This window comes from Erythrolamprus reginae, chromosome Z, assembly GCF_031021105.1.
Source record: "Erythrolamprus reginae isolate rEryReg1 chromosome Z, rEryReg1.hap1, whole genome shotgun sequence".
NCBI classification, from domain to species: Eukaryota; Metazoa; Chordata; class Lepidosauria; order Squamata; family Dipsadidae; genus Erythrolamprus; species Erythrolamprus reginae.
Window position 1 is genome coordinate 150301357 of NC_091963.1, and position 27451 is coordinate 150328807.

Genomic DNA, 27451 nt, shown 5'->3' on the forward strand with positions numbered 1-27451 from the left:
TAAATTAAACATGCCCAGGGGGAGATGTTTCAATTCCCCCATGCCTGACGACAAAGGTGGGTTTTAAGGAGTTTACGGAAGGCAGGAAGAGTAGGGGCAATCCTAATCTCCGGGGGGAGTTGGTTCCATAGGGCCGGTGCCGCCACAGAGAAGGCTCTTCCCCTGGGGCCCGCCAACCGACATTGTTTAGTTGACGGGACCCGGAGAAGGCCCACTCTGTGGGACCTAATCGGTCGCTGGGATTCGTGCGGCAGTAGGCGGTCTCGGAGATATTCTGGTCCAGTGCCATGAAGGGCTTTAAAGGTCATAACCAACACTTTGAATTGTGACCGGAAATTGATCGGCAGCCAATGCAGACTGCGGAGTGATGGAGAAACATGGGCATACCTAGGTAAGCCCATGACTGCTCTCGCAGCTGCATTCTGCACGATCTGAAGTTTCCGAACACTTTTCAAAGGTAGCCCCATGTAGAGAGCATTACAGTAGTCGAACCTCGAGGTGATGAGGGCATGAGTGACTGTGAGCAGTGAGTCCCGGTCCAGATAGGGCCGCAACTGGTGCACCAGGCGAACCTGGGCAAATGCCCCCCTCGCCACAGCTGAGAGATGTTTTTCTAATGTGAGCTGTGGATCGAGGAGGACGCCCAAGTTGCGGACCCTCTCTGAGGGGGTCAATAATTCCCCCCCCCAGGGTAATGGATGGACAGATGGAATTGTCCTTGGGAGGCAAAACCCACAGCCACTCCGTCTTATCCGGGTTGAGCTTGAGTCTGTTGACACCCATCCAGGCCCCAACAGCCTCCAGGCACCGGCACATCACTTCCGCCGCTTCGTTGACTGGGCATGGGGTGGAGATGTAGAGCTGGGTATCATCCGCATATTGATGATACCTCACCCCATGTCCTTGGATGATCTCGCCCAGCGGTTTCATGTACATGTTGAATAGCAGGGGGGAGAGGACCGACCCCTGAGGCACCCCACAAGGGAGAAACCCAGGAGTCGACCTCTGGCCCCCCACTAACACCGACTGCGACCGGCCAGAGAGGTAGGAGGAGAACCACTGAAGGACAGTGCCTCCCACCCCCAACCCCTCCAACCGGTGCAGAAGGATACCATGGTCGATGGTATCGAAAGCCGCTGAGAGGTCAAGGAGCACCAGGACAGAGGATAAACCCCTGTCCCGGGCCCGCCAGAGATCATCCATCAACGCGACCAAAGCGGTTTCCGTGCTGTAACCGGGCCTGAAACCCGACTGCCGGGGACCTAGATAATCGGCTTCTTCCAAGGACCGCTGGAGCGCCACCACCTTCTCGACAACCTTCCCCATAAAGGGAAGGTTGGAGACTGGACGATAGTTGTTAAGCACAGCTGGGTCCAGGGAGGGCTTCTTGAGGAGGGGGTGCACAAGCGCTTCTTTATAGAGAGATGGAAAAACTCCCCTCCCCAAGGAGGCGTTGGTAATCTCCTGGGCCCAGCTCCGTGTCACCTCCCTGCTGGCCGAAACCAACCAGGAGGGACACGGATCCAGTAAACAGGTGGTGGAACTCACAGCTCCAATGGCCTTGTCCACTTCATCAGGTGTCACCAGATCAAACTCTTCCCAGACAGGTGGACAAGTACGTGCCCCAGTCACCTCGACTGACTCATTGTCAGTCGACTCTGTTATACAATTGGAGTCGACAATGGACCAGATTACCTCCAGAACCGCCTGCTACCGCACGAATCCCAGCGACCGATAAGGTCCCACAGAGTTGGCCTTCTCCAGGTCCCGTCGACTAAACAATGTCGTTTGGCGGGCCCCAGGGGAAGAGCCTTCTCTGTGGCGGCTGTGGATTCATTTAGTGACTGTGTTACGGTATTAATTTTAACGACGGTGATTCCCATAACGACGATGGCCGGAACGGTAGTAAAAACAGGCCTACATCCGCTTAACGACCATCTCACTTAGCAACCTGAAATCTGGGGCTCAGTTGTGGTCGTAAGACCGAGGACTGCCTGTGTAGTTTGCAGATTCGGCTTCCCTCCTCTACACACATACACACACATTCTGCAGAGATTTTGTACTGGAAGGGAAGTGTGAGATTGTGACAGCAGGGCGAACAAGTCGAGACACAACCCCCGGGCTGACGGTCACAGAAATAAGAAAACCAGGCTTGGGGGGAAAAAAATCACAGAGAAAGAATCACAAAAAAGGGGTACGCTCTCTTTAACGACCAGGCTGAAAATTTCTCCCCTTCAGCAAAAAGACCCAAATTGGGTCTGACTCACTTAATGACTTTTGCTTAGCGATGGGAAACCCCAAATGGTGGGTTGCCAAGTTGAAGGCTGCCTTCTACCGCACAAATCTCAGCGACCGATAAGGTCCCACAGAGTTGGCCTTCTCCGGGCTCCGTCGACTAAACAATGTCATCTGGCGGGACCCAGGGGAAGAGCCTTCTCTGTGGCGGCCCCGGCCCTTTGGAATCAACTCCCCCTGGAGATCAGGACTGCCCCCACCCTCCTTGTCTTTCGTAAATTACTCAAAACCCACCTTTACCGCCAGGCATGGGGAAGTTAAGACACCTTTCCCCCTGGCTCTTTTTGTTTGATATGTATGTGTTGTTTGGTTTTTTAAATTTGATAGGGTTTTTATATGCTTCTTTTTAATATCAGATTTGTTCCGCCATAATATTGTTTTTATTATTGTTGTGAGCTGCCCCGAGTCTTTGGAGAGGGGCGGCATACAAATCTAATAAATTATTATTAAATTATTATTATTATTGCATTGGCAGTTCTGCGTTAGCAAAAACCTCAGAAGAGAAGGATTTAGGGGGAGTGATTTCTGACAGTCTCAAAATGGGTGAGCAGTGTGGTCGGGCAGTAGGAAAAGCAAGTAGGATGCTTGGCTGCATAGCTAGAGGTATAACAAGCAGGAAGAGGGAGATTATGATCCCCTTATATAGAGCGCAGGTCAGACCACATTTGGAAGAATACTGTGTTCAGTTCTGGAGACCTCACCTAAAAAAAGATACGGATCAAATTGAACGGGTCCAAAGACAGGGTACAAAAATGGTAGAAGGTCTTAAGCATAAAACGTATCAGAAAAGACTTAATGAACTCCATCTGTAGAGTCTGGAGGACAGAAGGAAAAGGGGGGACATGATCGAAACATTTAAATATGTTAAAGGGTTAAATAAGGTTCAGGAGGGAAGTGTTTTCAATAGGAAAGTAGCACAAGAACAAGGGGACACAATCTGAAGTTAGTTGGGGGAAAGATCAAAAGCAACGTGAGAAAATATTATTTGACTGAAAGAGTAGTAGATCCTTGGAACAAACCTCCAGCAGACGTGGTTGGTCAATCCACCGTCACTGAATTGAAACATGCCTGGGATAAACATATATCCATCCTAAGATAAAATACAGGAAATAGTATAAGGGCAGACTAGATGGACCAGGAGGTCTTTTCCTGCCATCAATCTTCTATGTTTCTATGATCGAACCAGGGCTGGAGGATTTGACCATGTGCAGAGTACAATCAGCTCCCCTCCACCTCCATGGGTAAAAGCGGGTTTTCCTACTAACTAGATACTTAACTTCTGTCAAAGAGAATAATTGCAGCTCGGGCTGGAAATGAAGGGGGTCCCGGGTGGTCTCAGAGCAGACCCAACTAGATAATGTTATCAGTATTAGGAGGTTGAGGAAGAGGAGGAGGAAGTCTGTAAAGTCTCTGGTGCTCCTTAAACTTTAACAGAGCTGGAAGGGACCTTTGCAGGTCATCTAGTCCAACCCCCCTGCACAAGCAGGAGACTTTATATCCGTCTCTACCTAGGATTGAACTCACAACCTACTGAGTGTGAGGCAAAAGCTCCATCTCTAGGCCACAGCAGCTCACGCTAGATGTTTTTCACGAGATGTTTCACGACTTGAAATAGAAAGAGAAATCCTACTTGGGGAGGGGGGAGTTCCCCGGCCATAACAGACCCTCCCCAATTTGGGGAGAGGGAAGCATCCCCCTTCGGATGCTTCCAACCTGCCAGACCCTCATTCTCAGTTTATCCAGTTGCTAAGCAACCACCTCTTCAAGCAGGCATTTATCCGGGGACCATTAGACAAGGAAGTAAGGGGGCTTTGGTGGCGGGGGGGGAGGGGGGACCTGAAATTCTGCTTGGGGAGTGGATTTAATTTGGGGGTCAAGCCGTAAATTCCAAAGGCTGCCAGATGTTCTCCCCCGGTCAGGGGGGCCAGTGTCATGGGATAAAAAACCCTGGCAAATATGCGTCCATCACCACTTGTAAAGGCTTTTGAAAAGGGAGGGGTCCTTAGTTTGAGGAGACCCCTTCCTGGATTTTCAACAACTTGGAGATCGGCAGGCCATGCTTGTGCAAACCCAGGATACCAGTAGTTTTGGGGACACTCTCTGTGACTTCCGAAAAAAAGGGGGCCACAACATGCCTGGCCACAACGCACTACGAGTCCGCGAGTTCCTGGCCAAACACCAGGTGCCAATGCTGCCCCACCCCCCTATAGTCCTGACTTCGCCCCAGCAGACTTCCTTTTGTTCATAGTTCTGAAAGAAACCCACTTTTCGTCCATAGAAAAGATCCAATCAGCCGTGACGAAGACCTTGCGAGATGTCCAAAGACGGGCTACAAGAATGGTGGAAGGTCTGAAGCATAAAACGTATCAGGAAAGACTTCATGAACTCAATCTGTCTAGTCTGGAGGACAGAAGGAAAAGGGGGGACATGATCGAAACATTTAAATATGTTCAAGGGTTAAATAAGGTCCAGGAGGGAAGTGTTTTTAATAGGAAAGTGAACACAAGAACAAGGGGACACAATCTGAAGTTAGTTGGGGGAAAGATCAAAAGCAACATGAGAAAATATTATTTTACTGAAAGAGTAGTAGATCCTTGGAACAAACTTCCAGCAGACGTGGTTGGTAAATCCACAGTCACTGAATTTAAACATGCCTGGGAAAACACATATCAATCCTAAGATAAAATACAGAAAATAGTATAAGGACAGACTAGATGGACCATGAGGTCTTTTTCTGCCGTCAGACTTCTATGTTTCTATGTCCCCGAAGACACCTTCCAGGCCGTGTACTGGTCATGGCAGAGTCACTGGAAAAAATGTGTGGAGGCCCAAGGACAGTACTTTAAAGAATTTTAAATGTTTGTGCAAATCTGTTCAATAAATAACTTTTTTAAAAAAAAATTACATTACTTTTGGAACGCACCCTGTATGTTGTGAGCCGCCCTGAGTCCTCCGAGAGGGGCGGCATACAAATCCAATAGAAGATATATGGTAAATACGGTACATCCCAGTGTTTGGGCTTCTGCACATGGACAGGAAGCAAAACTTTTTGATTTTCTTTGCTTCTGCGCATGTTTGCAGAAATGTCTCTTGCACATGTGTCCCCTCGCAAGACTTTGTTCCTGCGCATACGCAGAAGCCAAAACACACTGGGATGTGCGCTCACACAGACGTGACGCTGTGTGTGTGGGGCGCACCAGTAGCAGCAGGAATGGGAATCCACCCCTGGATTGAAGGTAGCCAGGAAGTAGAAGTCACAATACGATCATGTGCAAAACACACCCAGCCTCTGCGCATGCGCCCAGCCTCCAACGCATGTGCTTTATTCGCCTGTGCACCAGGGGGTGAGTTACTTTTACCTTTTCCTACCGGTGGGCATTGTGATGTTTCCCGTTCGTGCATATCTAACAATAACAACAACAATAACAATAGACTTGTATGCCACCCCTCTCCAAAGACTCGGGGCAGTTCACAACAAAAATGGACAATGCAGTACAAATCTAATAATTAAAAACTATAGCTAAAAGCCCACTATCATTAAAACACTAAAAAAATTACACTATCATCACCATACATAAATCTTACTGGTCAGAGAGGGGATATATTAATTACCCCATGCTTGGCGACATAAACAGGTCTTCAGAGTCTTGTGGAAGGTGAGGAGGGGTGGGGGCGATTCAAATCTCTGGAGGGAGCTGGTTCCAGAGGGCCGGGGCTGCCACAGAGAAGGCTCTTCCCTTGGGTCCCGCCAGACATTGTTTAGTCGATGGGATACAGAGAAGGCCAATTCTGTGGGACCTAATCGGCCACTGGGATTCATGTGGCAAAAGGTGGTCCCATAGGTATTCTGGTCCGATGCCCTGTAGGGCTTTCTAGGTCTTCCCGCAATTTCAGCCCCATGCAGGCTCAGAGGAATTATTTTACTTCTGTGCATGTTTAGAGACATGAAAAATTGCTGAAAATGACTAAAAAGAAATATAGGGTCGTGCACGGACCAGCCAAAATTGCATCATTGGTGGGCCACTGCCGAAGTGCCCGCATTGGTAGAAACCCATCCCCAGCGTCCACACCACCTGCGCATGCGCCCAGTCTCAAAAACATGGCTTAAATAGGACGGCATTAACATCCAGGCGTGTGGAAGGACCCAACTGCATTTTGCCGCTACCGATTTGCCCAAAATGCTACCGAATTTGCCGCTTTCGGAAGGCGGCCCAAAATTAATGACGATTTATCGTGGCCAGAATTTCCGTGGTTAAATGACCGTCGTCCCTTTACCATCTTTCTCGAGAACGGTTGTTAAGCAGATCACTGCCGTTGTTAAGTGAGTAACACGGTCGTTAAGTGAATCCAGCATCACAGAAAGTTGCGTGACACATCGGGATGCGAAGATGACGGTCAATGGTAAGCCGCCCCGAGTCTTCGGAGAGGGGCGGCATACAAATCCAAATAAATAAATAAATAAATTAAATAAATAAATTTAGCGCTTCCTGTTTTTTCTGGGGAGTGGCCCAGAAAAGAAGGGAGTGAGGGGGGTGGAGGAATGGTGGGGGTGGGGGGCCCCAGGGAGGAGGAGGCATGCAGAAAGGATTCCTTTCAGGGTAATCTATTGGGTTTCCAAGCGCTAAACTGGAGAGCTGGAATCCTGGAGTCTGCCCCCTCGTGGAAGGCCATGAGCATTACACCCTCTCCTTTGGGCAGGATTGAACTACCGGTAATTGATTATATTCATTATCCCCAATTAGCCCAGTTGCTTTACTGGGCCACTGGGTTTGTCTAGCTGTATATGCATGTGCGCACATGTCATTGCGCTCCGACTGACGACCGATCACTTAACAATTGTTCCAAATGATAACAGATTACCAAAAAAGATACTTACAACTCAGATGTTGTACCCGGGTGCTTAGTTCCAGTCCTGGTATATTATGAAAGATGGCTAAGTCAATTCAATTCAATTTATTAGATTTGTATAACGCCCCTCTCTGAAGACTCGGGGCGGCTCACAACGATAAAAACAATATTACAATGGCACAAATCTAATATTAAAAATAACTAAAAACCCTATCATAATTAAAACCAAACAGCACATACATACCAAACATAAACAATAATGATCCTGGGGGAAGATGTCTCAACTCCCCCATGCCTGGCGATATAGGTGGGTCTTAAGTAGTTTACGAAAGGCAAGGAGGGTGGGGGCAGTTCTAATCTCCGGGGGGAGTTGATTCCAGAGGGCCGGGGCCGCCACAGAGAAGGCTCTTCCCCTGGGGCCCGCCAGACGACATTGTTTAGTCGACGGGACCTGGAGAAGGCCAACTCTGTGGGACCTTATCGGCCGCTGGGATTCGTGCGGTAGCAGGCGGTTCCGGAGGTACTCTGGTCCAATGCCATGTAAGGCTTTAAAGGTCATGACCAACACTTTGAATTGTGACCGGAAACTGATCGGCAGCCAATGAAGGCCACGGAGTGTTGTAGATATGTGGGCGAATCTGGGAAGCCCCACAATGGCTCTCGCGGCCGCATTCTGCACGATCTGAAGTTTCCGAACATTCTTCAAAGGTAGCCCCATGTAGAGAGCGTTGCAGTAATCGAACCTCGAGGTGATGAGGGCATGAGTGACTGTGAGCAATGACTTCCGGTCCAAATAGGGCCGCAACTGGTGCACCAGGCGAACCTGGGCAAACGCCCCCCCTCACCACAGCCGAAAGATGATGTTCCAATGTCAGTAATTCCCCCCTCAGGGTGATGGATGGACAGATGGAATTGTCCTTGGGAGGCAAGACCCACAGCCACTCCGTCTTGTCTGGGTTGAGTTTGAGTTTGTTGACACCCACCCAGACCCCATGGATATGTATATATTGTTTGCTTTTTTAAATATGATAGGGTTTTATGTGCTTTTTAATATTAGATTTGTTTTCGCTGGAATATTGTTTTTATTATTGTTGTGAGCCGTCCCAAGCCATCCCGAGTCTTTGGAGAAGGGCAGCATACAAATCTAATAAATTGAATTGAATTGAATTATAAAAATCTTACAGAATCAATTAGCTGTTCCTAAAGTTTAAGATCATTTTCTTATATTCTTGCCATCGCTTAGCATACTTCACTCCTCTTCTCCATTCAGATCATGTATTTCCATATAAACACATGTTTCTTTTATATCTTTTATAGTTCTAGATTTAAATTTAAATCTTCCCAAATAGTAAAAAAAAATAATTAAGAAAAAGGTCTAATAAAAAATTTATAAAAAGAAAAAAATAGTCTGTCAAAGCCTCATTATAACCAGCATCATATAACACATAAAAAACTTTTTACTTATTAAATAATCCCCCTTTCCTCATACCAGATATTCTCCAAAACAAAATGCATTCCCTCTAAAATTATACCCCGCCCCCTTTTTTAGGCTGTGCATAACAAGTGTCATATAATCACGATGTTATCCTAATTAAAATATATATATAAAAAACATAGAATCCTTTCAAAACACTGTTTTCCCTCCTAATGTTAATACTATCAAATCCATATTATTATCAAGTAGATAGGAGTTTTTTTCCCCATATATAAGACTGTTAATAAATTCAATAATTTTAATATACACTTAAACGTTTAATATAAACGTTTAATATAAACATTTAGCTGATGTATATCCGAGAAGCAAGGAATTCTGGGAAAAGTAACCCATGGGGCCAAAAATAAAGGTTGAAAAAGGAAAGGAGACCAAGAAGAAAGATTTCGGGGCACCTCCCAAGACCCGGTGGAGATTTCTGCTCCCCAGAAACAAACTTTCCCATCTACGTGGGAGGATTCACACGTCCGAGAATTATAGTTATGTGCCCGCCATTGGGCAATCACGGCACAGCGGCGCTACCATGTGTGCACCGCGTTTGTTGGGCTTCCCTGTCACAGTTAAGAGGCCAGGGTTCAAGTCTGGTTTTCCTGGCTAGGAAATGGCTCCCTGGATATATAGAGAGAGGAGCAACACCACAGGTGGAGAGCGTTGTTGCCCTGCGCCCAAGGAGGGGAATACAGGCAGTCGCTCCCTCCTCCTTCCGCTTCGTCCTCTCCGCTGTCCGGCAGGTCGGGAAACTGGCGCTGGCCAGAGGCCGTGGCTAACAGAGGGAGGCTGGGGTGGAGGCTGAAAAGAAGAGGAGAGAGAGGATTAGTAAGCATCGGGGACTCCAACTCCCAGAATCCCTTTTGTGCACAGCTAAACTTCCTGGGCTTTGTTGTTTCCTCACAAGGTGGACTCCAACTCCCAGAATCCCTTTCAAGCACAGCTAAACTACTTTGCTCTCGTTTCCTCACAAGTTAGGACTTCAACTCCCTGAATCCATTTTGAGCACAGCTAAAATTCATTTGCTCTCTTGTTTCCTCACAAGTTGGGACTCCGACCCCCAGAATCCTTTTCAAGCACAGCTAAACTTCCTGGGCTCTGTTGTTTCCTCACAAGTTATGACTTCAACTCCCAGAATCCCTTTCAAGCACAGTTAAACTTTCTCTACTGCTGTTTCCTCACAAGTTAGGACTCCAACTCCCAGAATCCCTTTTAAGCACAGCTAAACTTCCTTTGCTCTCGTTTCCTCACAAGCTAGGACTCCAACTCCCAGAATCCCTTTCAAGCACAGCTAAACTTCCTTTGCTCTCGTTTCCTCACAAGTTGGGACTCCAACTCCTAGAATCCTTAGCTTTACCCATGAGTGGCACATGGGGCACACGCTGGGGTTATATGGGACATGTAAGAAGTCTATGGGCCACCCAGAGGATACCCCAAAGAGTACACCAGCTTTCTTCCTTCAGAATTTCAGGTCTGAGCTATTTCTCTATGTATTTATATATGGGATTCTGGGAGTTGAAGTCCCAACTTGTTAGGAAACTACAGATTTGTTTCCTTTCTTATCAGAGTTGGGAGGGACCTTATGGGCCATCTAGTCCAACCCCGCCCGCTCAAGGAGTAGTAGAGGAAATTGGTTCAAACAGGATCTCTCTCTCTCTTCAGAATTCGCACCTGATTCCGTTCACGCAGTCTCCCACAGCCGGGAACTTCAGGATGGGCTGCAACGTAGTTGGGGGGTTTGTGCAGTGGGGCCGGTCGATGTCCCAGGCCGTAATCCGGCCACAGGTGTTCCCGCTTACCAAATACCGTCCACTCCTGTTTGGGAGGAGAAAAGCACGAGAAACCCACTTGAATTACAGCTAGTCCTCGACTTACGGCCAAACCAGAGCGCCCTCCCCAAAGCTCCCATCGCTATCTTCATCCCCATCGTCCTCCCCTCTTTCTCTTCCTCCTCTTTTTCCTCCTATACTCCTCTTCCCCCTTCTCCCCTTTCTATCTTTCTCCTCCTTCCTCTTATCACCCTCGTCCCACCCACCCCTTCTCCTCTTCCTCTTCTTTCTATCGCACTCCTTCTTCCCTCCTTCCTGTCACCCTGCTCCTCCTCTCCTCCTTCTCCCACCCCCTTCTCCCCTTCTTCCTTCTCCTGTTCCTCCACTTCCTCCTCTCTCCCTTTCCCCCCTCTCTTGCTCTTCCTCCTCCTCCTCCTATCTCATTGTTCTCCCCTCCTTCTCTTATTCCTATATTACTCCTGCTCCTATTCTTTGTCCTTCTATCCTCCCCCTTCTCCCCTTCCTCTTCCTCCTCCAATTATCTATCTATCTATCTATCTATCTATCTATCTATCTATCTATCTATCTATCTATCTATCTCATCTATCTGTCTGTCTATCTGTCTCTCATCTATCTTTCTGTCTGTCTGTCTGTCTGTCTCTCTCATCTATCTTTTTGTCTATCTGTCTGTCTATCTATCTGTCTGTCTCTCTCTCTCATCTATCTTTCTGTCTGTCGGTCGGTCTATCTCTCTCTCATCTATCTTTCTGTCTGTCTGTCTATCTATCTATCTGTCTGTCTATCTCTCTCTCATCTATCTTTCTGTCTGTCTATCTATCTCTGTCTCGTCCGTCCGTCCTTCCATCCATCCATCTCTTTCTCATCTCTCTCTCTCATCTATCTTTCTGTCTGTCTCTGTTTGTTGTCTGTCTGTCTGTCTATCTATCTATCTAGTCTTTGGAGAGGGGTGGCATACAAATCTAATAAATTATTGTTGTTATTATTATTATTAATTATTATTACTATTATTATTGTCTATCTAATCTAATCTAATCTAATCTATCTCTAGGCGATCAACTTACGGGTCCAGGTCAAAATACATTCTCTGATTGGTGGCTGCCGTGCGCGAGACTGAGAAAAGGATTTCGCCCGGCTGTCGGAGGTCCCAGCACAGAATCTCAGCGTCCTGGTGGGGGAATTGAGCGGGCTTGATTCTCAGCTCCTTCCTCCCGTCCCCTAACCAATCCCACCCACCCTCGTACCTTACGACCGCCGGTGATGAGGTAAACACCATCCGGGGAGAAGATGGCGTGGGTGATGCCGCCGTGGTGCCCGATGAGCATCGCCAAGGGGTCGCCCTCGGCGCGGGAGTAGAGTCCGACGGTCTTGCCGTAGGAGGCGCAGGCGTAGAGCGGCTGAGTCGGGCTGAAGGCGATGCAGGAGATAATCCCGCTTTGCCCTTGTTTCTTCACTGGGAAGACCAAGAGGGGGTGGGAGAACGGCGGGATTAGACACCCCCTCCTCAATTAATGTAGAAGAGAATAGAATTATTTATAATTTATAAGTGTGATTGCAGACACAGTGGGATTTGTCTTAGGTATATACGCTCTCAGTGTACGTAAAAAAAAATACAATATACAATATACTGTGAACACAGGAAGTCCTCGACTTATGACCATCTGTTTAGCGACAACACTGGGAAAAGTGGCTTGGGACCGTTTTTTCCCCCTCCACGCTTATGACTGCTGCAACATCGTTGTAACGACGCTCGGCAACTGACCCGCATTTATGACGATTGTGGTGTCGTGTGTGTATGTGTGTGTCTGTGCAATGCAATCCGCCTTTTGGTGACTGACTGTACAAGCCAATTCAATTGGGGGGGGGGATTATTAGATTTGTTCCATTGTTTATACTGTTTTTTATTCTTGTTGTGAGCCGCCCCGAGTCTTCGGAGAGGGCGGCATACAAATCTAATTAAAATAATAATAATAAATAAAATAAAATAAAATAAATAAATAAAATAAATAAAATAAAATAAATAAAATAAATAAACTAAAATAAAAATAAGTCACTCAACAGCTCTACACTACAAAACCCAGACGGCACTTCTTTTCCTAGGTCCCCACCCAATCTTAAGTCCATCCTGAGCAGGACAGGTTTGTGGGAGATTCAAACCAACTCTCCATTCGCAAAGCAAGACGGTCATTCAGTGAGTCTCGCCCTCTATTACAACCTTTCTTGCCACGTCCGTTAAGCGAATCGCTGCCAAAGTTGTAAATAGGATGAATTTTCACCGTACGACTGTGAGACGGGATTGGAGGCGAGACGGGACGCCGCAGTGGTTGCTAAGAGTGACAGGGAAAAAAAATGTCCTGATGTCTCACTCAAAAAAGTCATTAAATGAACGGTCGTAAGTCGAGAACGACTTGTGTCACTCCACCACCCTTGAACTACAGGGTGGGGGGAGGAGGTAGGTTTCGCCCTCGGATCTGAGCTAGCCCCCCTCTAACCCCGACTCACCTAACGTCGGTCTGTTTTCGCACGACCGTCCAGGCCGCGACGTCTCGAACACGCGCACCATCTTGTCGAAGCCGCAAAAGAGCTGGGCGCCGTCCGGAGTGAAGCAGAGCGAGTGGGCGGCCGTCAGCTCGTCCTGGATCGAAGTTAACAGAGAAGGGTTGGAAGGAGCCTTTGGAGGGCATCTAGTTCAACCTCCAGCCGCCCAAGCAGGAGACTTTAAGATTCCCAAGAGTGCTTTGTGTGATTGCAGAGCTTCTCCCAGGATTTTTTTTTTGAAGAGGGGAGTTTTTTTAAAAAAAATTACCATATTTTTCAGAGTAAAAATTACACCGGAGTATAAGACGCACCTTGGTTTTGGGGGAGGAAAATAGGGGAAAGGATCCGCTTACCAGGTATTCATCTGGTTAGCGTCCTTAGCCAGCACATTATTTTATCTCCTGGTTAAGGCTTTGAAAAAAAAACTTTATTCGGAGAGAGTAACAATGAAAGAGCTTGCAAGCTGGCAAGAGTTGGGAACAATGTTAGCACCTGGTTAGGCCTGGAAAAAACTTATTCCGAACAAGTAGAGCAAAGGAAAAAAAACCTGCAAAGACATAAGGCTTGGAAAACATTCCTTGCAGAGAGTAACAATGAAAGAGCCTGCAAGGTAAGAGCCGGGTATATTGTTAGTTAGGGCTGGAAAAAAAGAGCTACTTCCAGAGCATAAGACGCACCCAAATTACCAGCCTCTTTTAGGGAGGAAAAAGGTGCGACTTATACCCCGAAAAATATGGTAGGTTGCCTTCATTAGCTGCCCTGAGTCTCAGGAAAAGAGTGGCATAGAAATCAAATAAATCAAATAAATTGAACAGAACAGAATCACAGAATAGTGGGGAGGCATCCTAGAGGTCATCCAGTACAACCCGCTGCCTACCTCTGCCTCTACCAAGGCTCGACTACTGTAACGCTCTCTACGTGGGGCTACCTTTGAAAAGTGTTCGGAAACTTCAGATCGTGCAGAATGTAGCTGCGAGAGCAATCATGGGCTTCCCCAGGTATGCCCATGTCACACCAACACTCCGCAGTCTGCATTGGTTGCCGATCAGTTTCCGGTCACAATTCAAAGTGTTGGTTATGACCTATAAAACCCTTCATGGCATCGGACCAGAATATCTCATGGACCGCCTTCTGCCACATGAATCCCAGCGACCAGTTAGGTCCCACAGAGTTGGTCTTCTCCGGGTCCTGTCGACTAAACAATGTCATTTGGTGGGACCCAGGGGAAGAGCTTTCTCTGTGGCGGCCCCAGCCCTCTGAAACCAACTCCCCCCAGAGATTAGAGTTGCCCCCCCCCTTCCTTGCCTTTCGTAAGCTTCTTAAAACCCACCTCTGCCGTCAGGCATGTTGGAACTGAGATCCTCTTCCCCCTAGGCCTTTACAATTTTATGCATGGTATGTTGGTATGTATGTTTGGTTTTATAATAAGGTTTTTTTTTAGTTGTTTTAGTATTGGATTGTTACATGCTGTTTTTTTATCACTGTTGTTAGCCGCCCCGAGTCCACGGAGAGGGGCGGCATACAAATCCAATTATTATTATTATTATTATTATTATTATTATTATTATTATTCATCATCATCATCATCATCATCATCATCATCAAGCTCACAACCTGCTGCATGGAAAACCTGTCAAAATCTCTCTCGCGCTTGTACCCCCTGGTGAGATTGACTGACTGATTGATTGATTGATTAATTGATTTGATTTGTATGCCGCCCCTCTCCGTAGACTCGGGGCGGCTAGATGTTACTTCCTGCGTGCGCATGAATTCCCAAGATTGGTTCATGAACCCAACAAAGCACGGACAGCTTCAGAATGATTAACTGGGTGGGATTCATTTCTGGACAAAGTGCAAAGCCCAGGAGGCTGGGGGCGGAGGGTGGAGGAAGGAACGGGGTAAGGAAGGCTACTACGTACACCTACTCGGATGTTTCCGAATGTAAAATAATGCACTTGGGGGAAAGGAATCCTCAATCGGAGTATTGCATTGGCAGTTCTGTGCTGGCAAAAACTTCAGAAGAGAAGGATTGAGGGGTAGTGATTTCTGACAGTCTCAAAATGGGTGAACAGTGTGGTCGGGCGGTAGGGAAAGCAAGTAGGATGCTTGGCTGCATAGCTAGAGGTATAACAAGCAGGAAGAGGGAGATTGTGATCCCGCTGGATAGAGTGCTGGTGAGACCACATTTGGAATAATACTGTGTTCAGTTCTGGAGACCTCACCTACAAAAAGATATGGATAAAATTGAAGGGGTCCAAAGACGGGCTACAAGAATGGTGGAAGATCTTAAGCATAAAATGTATCAGGAAAGACTTCATGGACTCAATCTGTATAGTCTGGAGGACAGAAGGAAAAGGGGACAGGATCGAAACATTTAAATATGTTAAAGGGTTAAATAAGGTTCAGGAGGGAAGTGTTTTTAATAGGAAAGTGAACACAAGAACAAGGGGACACAATCTGAAGTTAGTTGGGGGAAAGATCAGAAGCAATGTGAGAAAATATGATTTTACTGAAAGAGTCATAGATGCTTGGGACAAACTTCCAGCAGACGTAGTAGATAAATCCACAGTAACTGAATGTAAACATGTCTGGGATAAACATAGATCCATCCTAAGATAAAATACAGAAAATAGTATAAGGGCAGACTAGATGGACCAGGAAGTCTTTTTCTGCCGTCAGGCTTCTATGTTTCTATGTTTCTACTCACCAAGTGGTTGTAGGGGCGAAAAGAGGCCCGGAGCTGCCCGTTGAAGGCATCCCACACATGAACGGGGTTGTCTCGGCTGCTGCTGGCCAGCCTGCAGGGAGAGAGAGAGAGAAGGCTGGGCAGGGAGGGATCACAAAGAAGGTTGGCTGGCATGGACCGAAAGCAAGGGAGGGGGAGGCCGGGAGAAAGGATGATCCTCCGTTGTTGTTTTTTGGGACAGGCCCCTAATTTCTCTCTCTTTTTTAAAAACAAAACAAAAGTAAACCCAGTACCCTGGGATTTTTTGGTGGGGTGGGGGGAGTCAAAGGCTGGGAGAAGACCTGAAAGGGCATAAACTTACAAGCAAGTTTCCGACTGGGAGGAATTCATCAGTGGGAACCAGCAGTAGTCGTAGAGGGTATCTCCTTCCGCCATGCGCAGGACAGGGGTCTGTGGAGGGAAGAAGGGAAGTCAGGGGCTTTGGGGGGGGGGGCTCTGGTGGCTGACACCCTCCCCCCAAAAAGATGGGGGGATTTCAACTCCCAGATTTCCCTTCCAAGCATTGGCTCCCTAAAGAGAGCTGGAGGTGTTCACATTCCTTTTGTTTGCATCCCCTTCCTTCCTTCCTTCCTTCCTACCTCTCCATCCCTCCTGTCTCCTTCTTTTCTATTTCATTTTCCCTCCCTCCTTTCCTTTTCTATTTTCTTCCTTCCTTTTTTCTCTTTCCTTTCTCTCTCCCTCACCATCCCCTTCCTTCCTTTACTATTTCCACTCTCCCTTTTTCCTTTCTCCTCTCCTTCCTTCTCTGCTTATCTCTTTCCTCCTTTTTCTAATATCTCCCTCCCTCCCTCCTTGCTTTCCTTTTCTCTCCTTTCCTTCCTTTTCTAATCTCCTTCCTTCCTTTTCTACTTCCTCTCTCCTTCCTTCCTTTCTTCTTCTTCCTTCCTTTTCTATCTCCTCTTTCCTTCCTTCCTTTCCTTTTCCTTCCTCCTCTCATCTCCTTCCTTCTCCTTCCTCCTTTCCTTTTCTATTTTCTTCTTTCCCTTTCTCTCTCCCTCTTTTCTTCCTTTTCTCATCTCCGTTCCCCCTTTTCTACTTCCTTTCTTTCATCCCTTTCTTCTTTTTCTTTTCTTCCTTTCCTATTTTCTCTCCCTCCTTCCTTTTTCTTTTCCCTTCTCTTTTTTCCTTTCCTTTTCCCTCCTCCTCTCCTTCCTCCTATGCTCCTTTCTTTCCTTCCTTTTCTATTTCATTTCTCCCTCCTTCCTTTCCTTTTCTATTTTCTTCCTTGCTTTTCTTCTTTCCTCCCTTCCTTTTCTCATCTTTCCCGTCTTCCCTTCTCCCCATCTCCTTCTTTCCTTTCCTACTTCCTCTCCCTCCCTCATTCCTTTTTCTTTTTCTTCCTTCCTTTTCTATCTTCTCTTTTCCTCCTTCCTTTTCCCCCTTTCCTTTCTTCCTTTCTTTTTCGTTCTTCCTCTCATCTTCTTCCTTCATTCTTCCTTTTCTATTTCATTTCTCCCCTCTTCCCTTCTTCCTTTCCTTGTTTTTTTCCTTCCTTTTCTCATCTCCTTCCCTTCTCCCTGTCTCCTTCCTTCCTTTTCTATTTCCTCCCTCCTTCCTTCCCACAGCTGAGGGGCTGTGTTGGGAGAAAACAGGAGGAGGAGGTAGGGCAGCCAGTCCTTGACCTATGACTGCCTCTTTTTTGTGACCGAACTGACAACACTAGAAAAATCCTCACACTTGTGACCATCGCAAAATCTCCGCCATCACGTTTTTAAAAATTTAGGCAGTTGCTTCTGACAAGCGAAGGAAACGGAGGAAGCCAGATTTGCTTAACGACTGCGTGATTCACTTAACAACGGTGGTAAAAAAAAAGAAATGGGCACGATTCGTTTAACAATTGCTTGGCTTAGCGATGGAAGTTCGATCCCCAATTGCAGTTGTAAATAAAAGGACTGGCCCATATTAAGTCGACTTGCTTATTTATAAATCTGACAAGTCCTCAACTTGCAACCAAAATAGAGCCCACAAATTTCTGCCGCTAAGTGGAAACGTTCGTGAAATCAGCATTGCCCCCGTTTTTCGACCTTTCTTGCTACAGTAAGTGAAACAGTTGTTAAGTGAGTGACATGGTCACTAAGTGAATCTGGCTTCTCCCACGGACTTTGGCTTGTCGGAAGGTCGCAAAAGGGGACACCCCCGACCCCCGTTCGTCGTACATGCGAGTCGGTTGCCAATGCTCTGAATTCTGAGCGTGCCGTGACGGTCATAAGTGTGGAAAAATGGTCATATCTATCCCTTTTTTTAAAAAGGGGCCCTTGTCACTTTGAATGGTCACTAAAGCAAACCCGTTGTAAGTCGAGGACCACCGGGAAGCCCAAACAGAACCAGTAAATCCACCTACCATTTCAGCCATGTCTCCCCACTCCTCCGCGTACAACTCCACAGGAAGGTTGTATATTCGCAGTGTGTTGTCGGCACTGTTGGTAACCAGGCATGTCCCATCTGGGGCCCTGAAGAAAGAAGGGAGGGGGCTCAGAAGGACCCAAAAAAGAGGGTGTCCCCCCCATCCACGAGGGGTTCCACTCAGGGCCCATTTCACTAAGCGAGTTGGTTTCCCCCTACAGCCACAAACGTGAGGAGAATGATAACACAACGCTGACCTACAAGGGAAGTTGTGTTGCAGTGAAGAATGCAACCAGGAAGAGGGAATAACTTTTCCAAGCCTATAAGAACTATGTGACTATGTCACAAAGGTGTTGGATGAAGGTGGTGCCGTGGATATTGCCTATCTGGACTTCAGCAAAGCCTTTGATACGGTTCCACATAAAGAGCTGATAGATAAATTAGTGAAGATTGGACTTAATCCCTGGATAGTTCAGTGGATTTCAAGCTGGCTGAAGCGTAGACATCAGAGAGTTATTGTTAATGGCGAGTATTCTGAGCAGAGACAGGTTACAAGCGGTGTGCCACAAGGGTCTGTTCCAGGTTCTATTCTTTTTAATATCTTTGTGAGTGACGTAGGGGAAGATTTGGTAGGGAAGGTTTGCCTATTTGCCGATGACTCCAAAGTGTGCAATAGGGTTGATATTCCTGGAGGAGTCTGTAATATGGTAAACGATTTAGCTCTACAAGACAAGTGGCCAAAGCAATGGAAACTGCAGTTTAATGTTTCCAAATGTAAAATAATGCACTTGGGGAAAAGGAATCCTTAATCTGAGTATTATATTGGCAGTTCTGTGTTAGCAAAAACTTCAGAAGAAAAGGATTTAGGGGTCGTGATTTCTGACCATCTCAAAATGGGTGAACAGGCGATAAGAAAAGCAAGTAGAATGCTTGGCTACATAGCTAGAGGTATAACAAGCAGGAAGAGGAAGATTGTGATCCCGCTGGATAGAGCACTGGTGAGGCTCATTCTGGAATAATGGGTCCAGTTCTGGAGACCTCACCTACAAAAAGATATTGATCAAATGGAACGCGTCCAAAGACGAGCTGCAAGAATGGTGGAAGGTCTTAAGTATAAAACGTATCAGGAAAGACTTAATGAACTCAATCTGTAGAGTCTGGAGGACAGAAGGAAAAGGGGGGACGTGATTGAAACATTTAAATATGTTAAAGGGTTAAATGAGGTTCAGGAGAGAAGAGTTTTTAATAGGAAAGTGAACACAAGAACAAGGGGACACAACTTGAAGTAAGTTGGGGAAACTTGAGGTAAGTTGGGGAAAAGATTAAAGTAACGTGAGAAAATATTATTTTACTGAAAGAGTAGTAGATCCTTGGAACAAACTTCCAGCAGACGTGGTTGGTAAATCCACAGTAACTGAATTTAAACATGCCTGGGATAAACATATATCCATTGTAAGATAAAATACAGGAAAATAATATAAGGGCAGACTAGATGGACCATGAGGTCTTTTTCTGCCGTCAATCTTCTATGATTCTATGTTTCTAAGGATTTTAATTCCAAGGTTTCTCGACCTCAGTAAGGTTAAGATGGGAGGACTTCAACTCCCAGAATTCCCCAGCCAAAATGGGGAATTCTGGGAGTTGAAGTCCAGATATCTTAAAACATGTTAGCTGGGGAATATTGAGTGTTGGAAATCCATCCTCCTTAAATGGAATTCTGGAATTAAACTCCACCCATCTCCAAGGGAATTCTGAGAGTTAAAATTCCTTAAAAGGAATTCTGGGAGTTTTTAAATCCACAACCTTCTAAAGTTACTGAGGTTGAGAAACACTGATCAACCTAAAAAAATCCTGTCTCGGAGACCTATAATCTTCCTTTTAAGAATTTCTCACTTACTTTTTGACCGGAACCAGAGGGCTCTTGTGTCCATTCTGCCTGCCCCATAGAAACCTCCTTTCTCTCATTTTTTAACCCCTTCCCTCCCAGTCATTCATCCGGCTTCTTTTTACTTATTTCCACCTTCCCATCACTGCTGGACCCACCCAACGACAACATGGTCCCCTGGAGTAGGTTGGAGAATCGCCCAGCACCAGATAGAAGACCCAACAACCCAAATCCAGAACAAGCGACTCATACAATTAAAAGCCCAGAGACTGAAACGTACGAAGAAACGATTCTGGAATTAAGGAGAAACTTCCCAACTTCACCAGTGAAACAGCCTGCCACTAGAGGTTTGTGGCGGGTGCAGTTTTTAAGAAGAGAACTTGACAGCCATTTGCCTGAAATGTTATAAGGTTTCCTGGGCAAGCAGTGGGTTGGTCTAGAAGACCTCCAAGGTCCCTTTTGGCTGATAGATTGAAGTGGGGAAGGGCCTTCGCTTCCAAGACCCAGGTAGCCTCACCTAATTTAATTGATTTTTAAGTCATTCTCCCCTCTTCTCCCCCCCCCCCCCCCCCCCCCCCCCCCCCCCCCCCAAAATACCTTGTGGAGATTCTCTGCCGGCTACTCACCACTTGCAGCCCTTCAAGTAGTTCTCCGGGGTGCGGCTATATTCGGGCCCACGAGCCCGTCAAAAGTCGGGGTGCCTTCGCAAACTCATAGGCTGGAAAGCTAGGAGACAGTAGAAATACGCCCGTTGCATCTCGGGAACTATTTATTTATTTTATTTATTATTTTATTTTCTATTCTGCCCAAACCCGAAGAACTCAGGGCGGCTTACAACAATATAAAAACCAACCTACTAAATTGCTACTAATACTATAAATACAGTGGTACCTCGAGATACGAGTTTAATTCGTTCCGGACCTGGGCTCTTAAGTCGAGCAGCTCTTATCTCGAACGACTTTTCCCATAGGAATTAATGTAAATAATTTTAATTGGTTCCAGCCCTCAAAAAACTCACAAAGTTAGTCTAAATTATGCACAAAGACATGTTTTTAATGAAGAAATGTACATGTACATATAAATGAATAATGAAGTTTCTTTCACTTAACTTGTAAACTTTCTTAAACTTTTAAATTTACATATGTTCAACTTCTCTGCCACCCAATCCTGTAGGACAGAGGTCCCCAACCCTTTTTGCACCAGGGACCGGCTTTAAGCGATCAAGAGAGGAATGGGTGAATGAATGGACGGAGGGTGGGAAGGAAGGAAAGAGGGAAGGGACAGGAACAGAGGAAGGAAGCAAGGAAACTTATGAAAGGGGAGAGTAAGAGAGGAATGAGTGAAGGGAGGGAGGGAGGGAAGAAGGTGGGAAGGAGAAAGAAAAGAAGAAATAGAGGAAGGGAAGGTAAAAGAGAGAAAGAAAAAGAGCAAGAAAGAAAGCTGCAAGCACCCCCCGAGCCCCCCAGGCCGGCTGCAACCTTTTAAAACACGCGTGGCCGCTTCGCAGCTGTCTCCTGAAGCCGAACGCGGAAGTTAGCGTTTGGCTTCAGGAGACAGCTCCTTGGCGCTTGTATCTCGAATTTGGGCTTGTAAGTAGAACAAAAATATCTCTCCCCTCCCAGCTCTTATCTCGAGTTGCTCTTAAGTAGAGCAGCTCTTATGTCGGGGTTCCACTGTACTGCCTTCAACTACTCTACCGTGACAAGCAGCGATGATGTTGTTGCCCAGTTTGGGTCATGAAATACCTTTCAGAAACCCACCAAGCTCAGAGAGGACGAAGGAGTCCAGAGTCCTCATCTTCCTCCTCCTCCTCTCTGCGAAACCCACACTCTTCTAGCACTGATGTTAATGTCTGCAGCGAAACAACCCAGCTCGGGGGGGCACCCAAAGACCCCACAGTTCATTCCTTCCTCCCTCTCTCCCTTCCTTCCCTCTCTTCCCCTCGCTTCCTTCCTTTCCTTCTTTCCTCCCTCTCTACCTTCCTTCCCTCTCTTCCCCTCCCTTCCTTCCTTTCCTTCTTTCCTTCCTTCCTCTCCTCCTCCCTCCTTTCTGAATTCCTTTCCCTTGTAGCACTAATCACGTTCCCTAGTTGGGTCATGAAATCTCTGTAAGGAAATAACCAAGCTCAGAGAGCATCAAGGATCCCACAGTCCTCTTCCTCCTTCCCCCTCTTCCTCCCCCCCCCCTCCTTCCAACAAACCTCACTACTCCACTATAGCACTGATGTTAACCTCTAGTTGGGTCATAAAACGTCTACAAGGAATATTTAGAGGGCTCCAAGGAACCCCACAGCTCTCATTCTCACCTTCCTCCTCCTCCACCGCCACCATCACCTCCCTCCTCCTCCTCTCCATACCTTTCTATCACTGATGATACAACCTAGCTGGGTCATGAAACATCTGCAAGAAAGCTAACAAGTTCGGACAGCACCAAAGACGCCACAATCTTTATCCTCCCCATCTCTTCTTCCTCTCCTCCCCCTCCTTCTTTTCTTCTCCTCTTCCTCCTGCTCCCCATCCTCTCCTCCACCTCCACCTCTGCAAACCCCACTCCTTTCTAGCACTGATGAACTTATCTAGTTGGGTCAGAAGGTCTGCAGGAAAGCCCTTCACTAAGTGGACTTCCCCAACTCTTAACTACCATCACCACGCCTCAAAACCAGAGACTAGAAGACCTCCCAACCCTATTCTTCTACATGCCCCAGTGGTTTTCAACCTTTCAAATGCCACAACCCCTTAATACAGTTCCTCGTGCTGTGGTGGTCCCCAACCATAAGTCTAGCGCCAATTCTCCCAACAAAGCTTTAAGCTGATTGGCACGAAAGTCAGAGGGGCACCCCCCACTGCCACCGCCTGATTGGTTGGATTGTAAAAATGTCTTTCAAGGCGCCGGAATAGAAGCTTTAGGTCCTAACACAGGATGTCCAGGGGGAAAGCATTTTGAAATTCTCTATAATTTGCAATCTAGTTAAGACGCACTCGTAGATGACATGATACCAAACGGCTAAGCCGTGGAGAAATATCGGTAGCTTAGGAAACAAGTTGTTGCCACAGCTATGCTCATTTTTGCTTGATTCTGCCAAGCAGCGCAATCCATTTTTTTTAACACGATTTTTCCCTGAATTTTAAACATTTTAATACAGTTTGGTTTTTTCCCGATTTATTCTGGGGGGTTTTTTCACGAATTCCCTGATAATTCCCTGAATTTCCCTGTTTCCCAGATTTGCTGGACACCCTGTAACACCAGGGGAAATTTATCTTTGAACACCAAAGGGGTCCCGACCCCCAGATTGAGAACCACTAAGCCCATCTCCCGAAGGAGAAACCTATTCCCAGATCTTCCTTTCTCCAGGATCGAAGAAGACCCCGTTGTCCTGGGTCTTTTATCCAGAAAAGACCCACAGGACCCCCAACTCACTAATATTCCCCTCCATCGGTCCATGCTCCGCTTTCTTCAACTGCTTCTCCTTCCTTGTCCGTCTTTTCCTCCGTGTCCAGCACAGCTCCCTCAACGCAGGGTTCTTCTTTCTCTCCCGAAAGTCCATGCACAGCCAGAGGTTCATCTCCTGGTCCTGCGTTTAGCTTCAGCATTTTAGAAACCAGTCCACATGTTTCTCTGTTGCTGTCAGTTAGCGGCAGCGAAAAATCAGGCATAACCTGAGCCTCCTCTGAGAGTTCGTCGTCCATCGGGGTGGGATGGGGGTGTCTTCGAGAGGATGGCCGCTAAGCGAGACTCTACTTGGATGGTGCTTCTACAAGCATTTTTTCCCCGGCTAGAGGCAAAAGTTCCAGGTTCAAGTCCTTTTCATTCCTCCCAGTTTAGGAAGGAAAATGATGCCAATGAGGTTTCTGTAGTTTAAAAACAAAACAAACAAACATCAATTATGTTCAAACGGTAGCTAGTTTGTTCTGGGTACAAGTATTTCAGACCAGCATAGAATTTATTTATTTAATAAAATTTATATGCCACCAATGGACTCTGGGCAGCTCACAGTAGTAGTTATGGTATATATAATAATTCTATTAATTATTAATATAATTAATTTAGTAGCTAGATAAAGGTTTCCTTATATCGGACAAAGTGAGGAAATTGGCATTTAAAACCAAGACCCTAGTCCTTTGTAATACCGGCCATCCTTGATTTACAAGGGTTTTGTTCTGTGACCATTGGAAGTTACAACAGCATTGAAGAATGTGACTTATGACCAGTAGTAGGTTGCTCCAGAACGTCATAAAACGGGAAACGTCTCACTTTAGCAACAAAAATTTAGGGATCAATTGTGGTTGTAAGTCACACCTGGACAGACATCAAATTAATTTATAATAAGTGATTAATTTAATAAATAAACAGGCGTCCTTCTTTAGATCAACAACTTTAAGTGTAATAGTGAATTGTTACACAATTCAATGAAATAACAAACAAAGGGTGTGTCCTTCATTTTTAATGATTAATTTAAAACACAATAAATTAAAGGGTTGTCTTTCATTACATCAATAATTTTGTATATAATAGTAAATTACACAATTCAATGAGATAAACTAAGGGCTGTCCTTCATATTATAATTAATTTAACAATAAAGGAGTGCTGTTCATCATATCAATAATTTCATGTTATCTAGTACATTATTACACAATTCAATGAGAGAACAAACCAAAGGTGCCCTTCCTTCATTTATGATTCATTTAATAAATTAAGGGATGGCTATCATTACATCAATTAATGCATAAAAATAAATAGCTCAATGAAACAAGGTCAAGGGCAGGTCATCATTTAATTAATTTTTAATATAGAATCAACATAATAAAGTAATTTTTAATAAATGATCAATTTAATAAAACAATTTTCATAAAAGATCGGCTTGATAATTTAAATGTTTAATAAATAATCAGCTTAATAAAATATTATTAATATTCAAGTTAATAATATAATTTTAATAAATCTTTAACAAATGATCAACTTAATAAAATAATTTTCAATAAATGATCCAGTAAATAAAGTAATAAATTAAGGGCTGGACAACCATAAATCGATTTATGGCGAGTTATTAATCCATTCAGGGATGAAATCATAAATTAAAGGTGGCCACCCCTCCAATTGAGCCTTCTGACCTGGCGGCGCGGCGTAACGGGAAAACACTGACACGCGTCTGGCTGGGCAGAGGGTCGACACGTGTCAGCATAGTAACGGGGCGGACGATACGACGCGTATAGGGTTGCGGAGCGCTCTCAGAGACGAACCCCGGCCCTGCCCGCCGCAGCTTTCCCGGGAGGAGGAGGCGAAAAGCAGCAGATTTCTCCTTCCCTCCCGGAAGCTTCTTCCCCGCGTTGAGGCGATTGGGCAGCGAAAGGGACCCTCCATGACACTTCGGGCTCCGCCCTCCGGAAACACGCCACGTATCGCGAGATTTGGAGGATTTCAGGACCCGGCGCCATCTTTCTGCGCATAGAGATACGAAATCTAAGAGTAGGAGCCTGGCTTTCTAAATTCTAGATTCCGGGTACAGTAGAGTCTTTAAATTTCTTGTTAAATATCAAGAGAATTAAATCTTAATTCATTCGTTCAATTTAGTTAGTTGAATTGTTGAATTTAATAAATGAAAGAACTAAGTTATGACCGCAATGGAGACTGAAATTTCTGTTGCAAGACATTCTGGCCACCGTTGTTAAATGAATCACAATGCAATTGTTCTCTGACTCACACAGTTGTTAAGTGAATCCGGCTATCCCCACCCCACCCCCGGTTTTTCTTAGAAGGTCGCAAAAAAGGGGATCAAAGGGAACGTGAACCCCGGGGATGCTGCATCCGTCATCAATATGAGTCAGTTGCCCAGCGTCCAAATTTTGGATCCTGTGCTCGAATGGTTGTAAGTGTGAAAAACAGTCATTAAATGAACGCTTGTAAGTCGAGAAAAGCGACTTGTATTGGAAAGCAACCAATGTCAGCTCAGTTAAAAAGAGATCTGAGCCATTGAGCGCCCCCTCCTGGTCAGGCCAACTCCAGCATATGTCTTTGCAAGTCCCCTACTTACGGCTCACTTAATGACCGTTCCGAGTTACAACAGCACCGAACACTGTGACTCTTGACTGTTTTTCATGTAACTGTTGCGACATTCCCAGGATCAGGTGATCCAAATTCGGATGCTCAGCAGTCAACTCACATTTTGTGAGTGACATAGGGGAAGGTTTGGTAGGGAAGGTTTGCCTATTTGCCGATGACTCTAAAGTGTGCAATAGGGTTGATATTCCTGGAGGCGTCTGTAATATGGTAAATGATTTAGCTTTACTAGATAAATGGTCAAAGCAATGGAAACTGCAATTTAATGTTTCCAAATGTTCTGGGTTAGCAAAATCTTCAGAAGAGAAGGATTTAGGGATAGTGATTTCTGACAGTCTCAAAATGGGTGAGCAGTGTGGTGGGGTGGTAGGAAAAGCAAGTAGGATGCTTGGCTGCATAGCTAGAGGTATAACAAGCAGGAAGAGGGAGATTGTGATCCCCTTATATAGAGCGCTGGTGAGACCACATTTGGAATACTGTGTTCAGTTCTGGAGACCTCACCTGCAAAAAGATATTGACAAAATTGAACGGGTCCAAAGACGGGTTACAAGAATGGTGGAAGGTCTTAAACATAAAACGTATCAGGAAAGACTTCATGAACTCAATCTGTATAGTCTGCGTACTGCAGAAACGCCGATCTTATTTATTTATTTATTTATTTATTCATTCTTTTTATTTATTCATTTGTCCAGTACACAAATACATAGGAAGAAAAATAGACATGTGATAATATAAAAGAGGGTGAAAGTGAACTTAGAGGAGAGGATATATGAAAGGAAGAGAATATATAGGATAGGTGAGAGAAAGGAAGGACAATTGGGACAGGGGACGGAAGGCACACCGGTGCACTTATGTACGCCCCTTACTGGCCTCTTAGGAACCTGGAGAGGTCAATCGTGGAGAGTCTAAGGGAGAAGTGTTGGGGGTTAGGGGTTGACACAATTGAGTCCGGTAATGAGTTCCAAGCTTCGATAACTCGATTGTTGAAATCATATTTTTTACAATCAAGTTTGGAGCGGTTAATATTAAGTTTGAATCTGTTGCGTGCTCTTGTGTTGTTGCGGTTGAAGCTGAAGTACCGGTAGTCATTGACCGGTAGGACGTTGCAGCATATGATCTTGTGGGCAATACTCAAATCGTGTTTTAGGCGCCGTAGTTCTAAGCTTTCAAGACCCAGGATTGTTAGTCTGTTTTCGTAGGATATTCTGTTTCGAGTGGAGGAGTGAAGGGCTCTTCTGGTGAAATATCTTTGGACGTTTTCAAGGGTGTTTGTGCCTTAGACCAGAGGTCCCCAACCTTTTTTGCACCAGGGACCGGCTTTAAGTTAGACCAGTTTTCCACGGCCCGGTGGGGGGGGCTTTGGTCATATGGGGGTGGGGTTATGGAGGGGTGGAGCTTAGTGACACAGCCCTCCACACTTCTCCACAGGGCGGGGAGAATCAGGAGGCTCCTTTGGCGACTGGGGGCTGCCTGG

At 45.8% G+C, this 27451-nt stretch overlaps 1 protein-coding gene across 1 annotated transcript; it reads right to left on the reverse strand.

Moving 5' to 3' along the window:
- Nucleotides 1–8862: 8862 nt before the first annotated feature.
- Nucleotides 8863–23701, reverse strand: WRAP53 (WD repeat containing antisense to TP53). Its single transcript, XM_070729669.1, is given in 11 exon segments — nt 8863–9424; nt 10295–10438; nt 11475–11578; nt 11655–11863; nt 12913–13045; nt 15656–15746; nt 15996–16084; nt 18036–18144; nt 20549–20592; nt 20594–20648; nt 23340–23701. Coding segments are annotated over 11 exon segments (1461 nt in total). The 5' UTR covers nt 23609–23701; the 3' UTR covers nt 8863–9210.
- Between the last annotated feature and the right edge of the window lie 3750 nt (nt 23702–27451).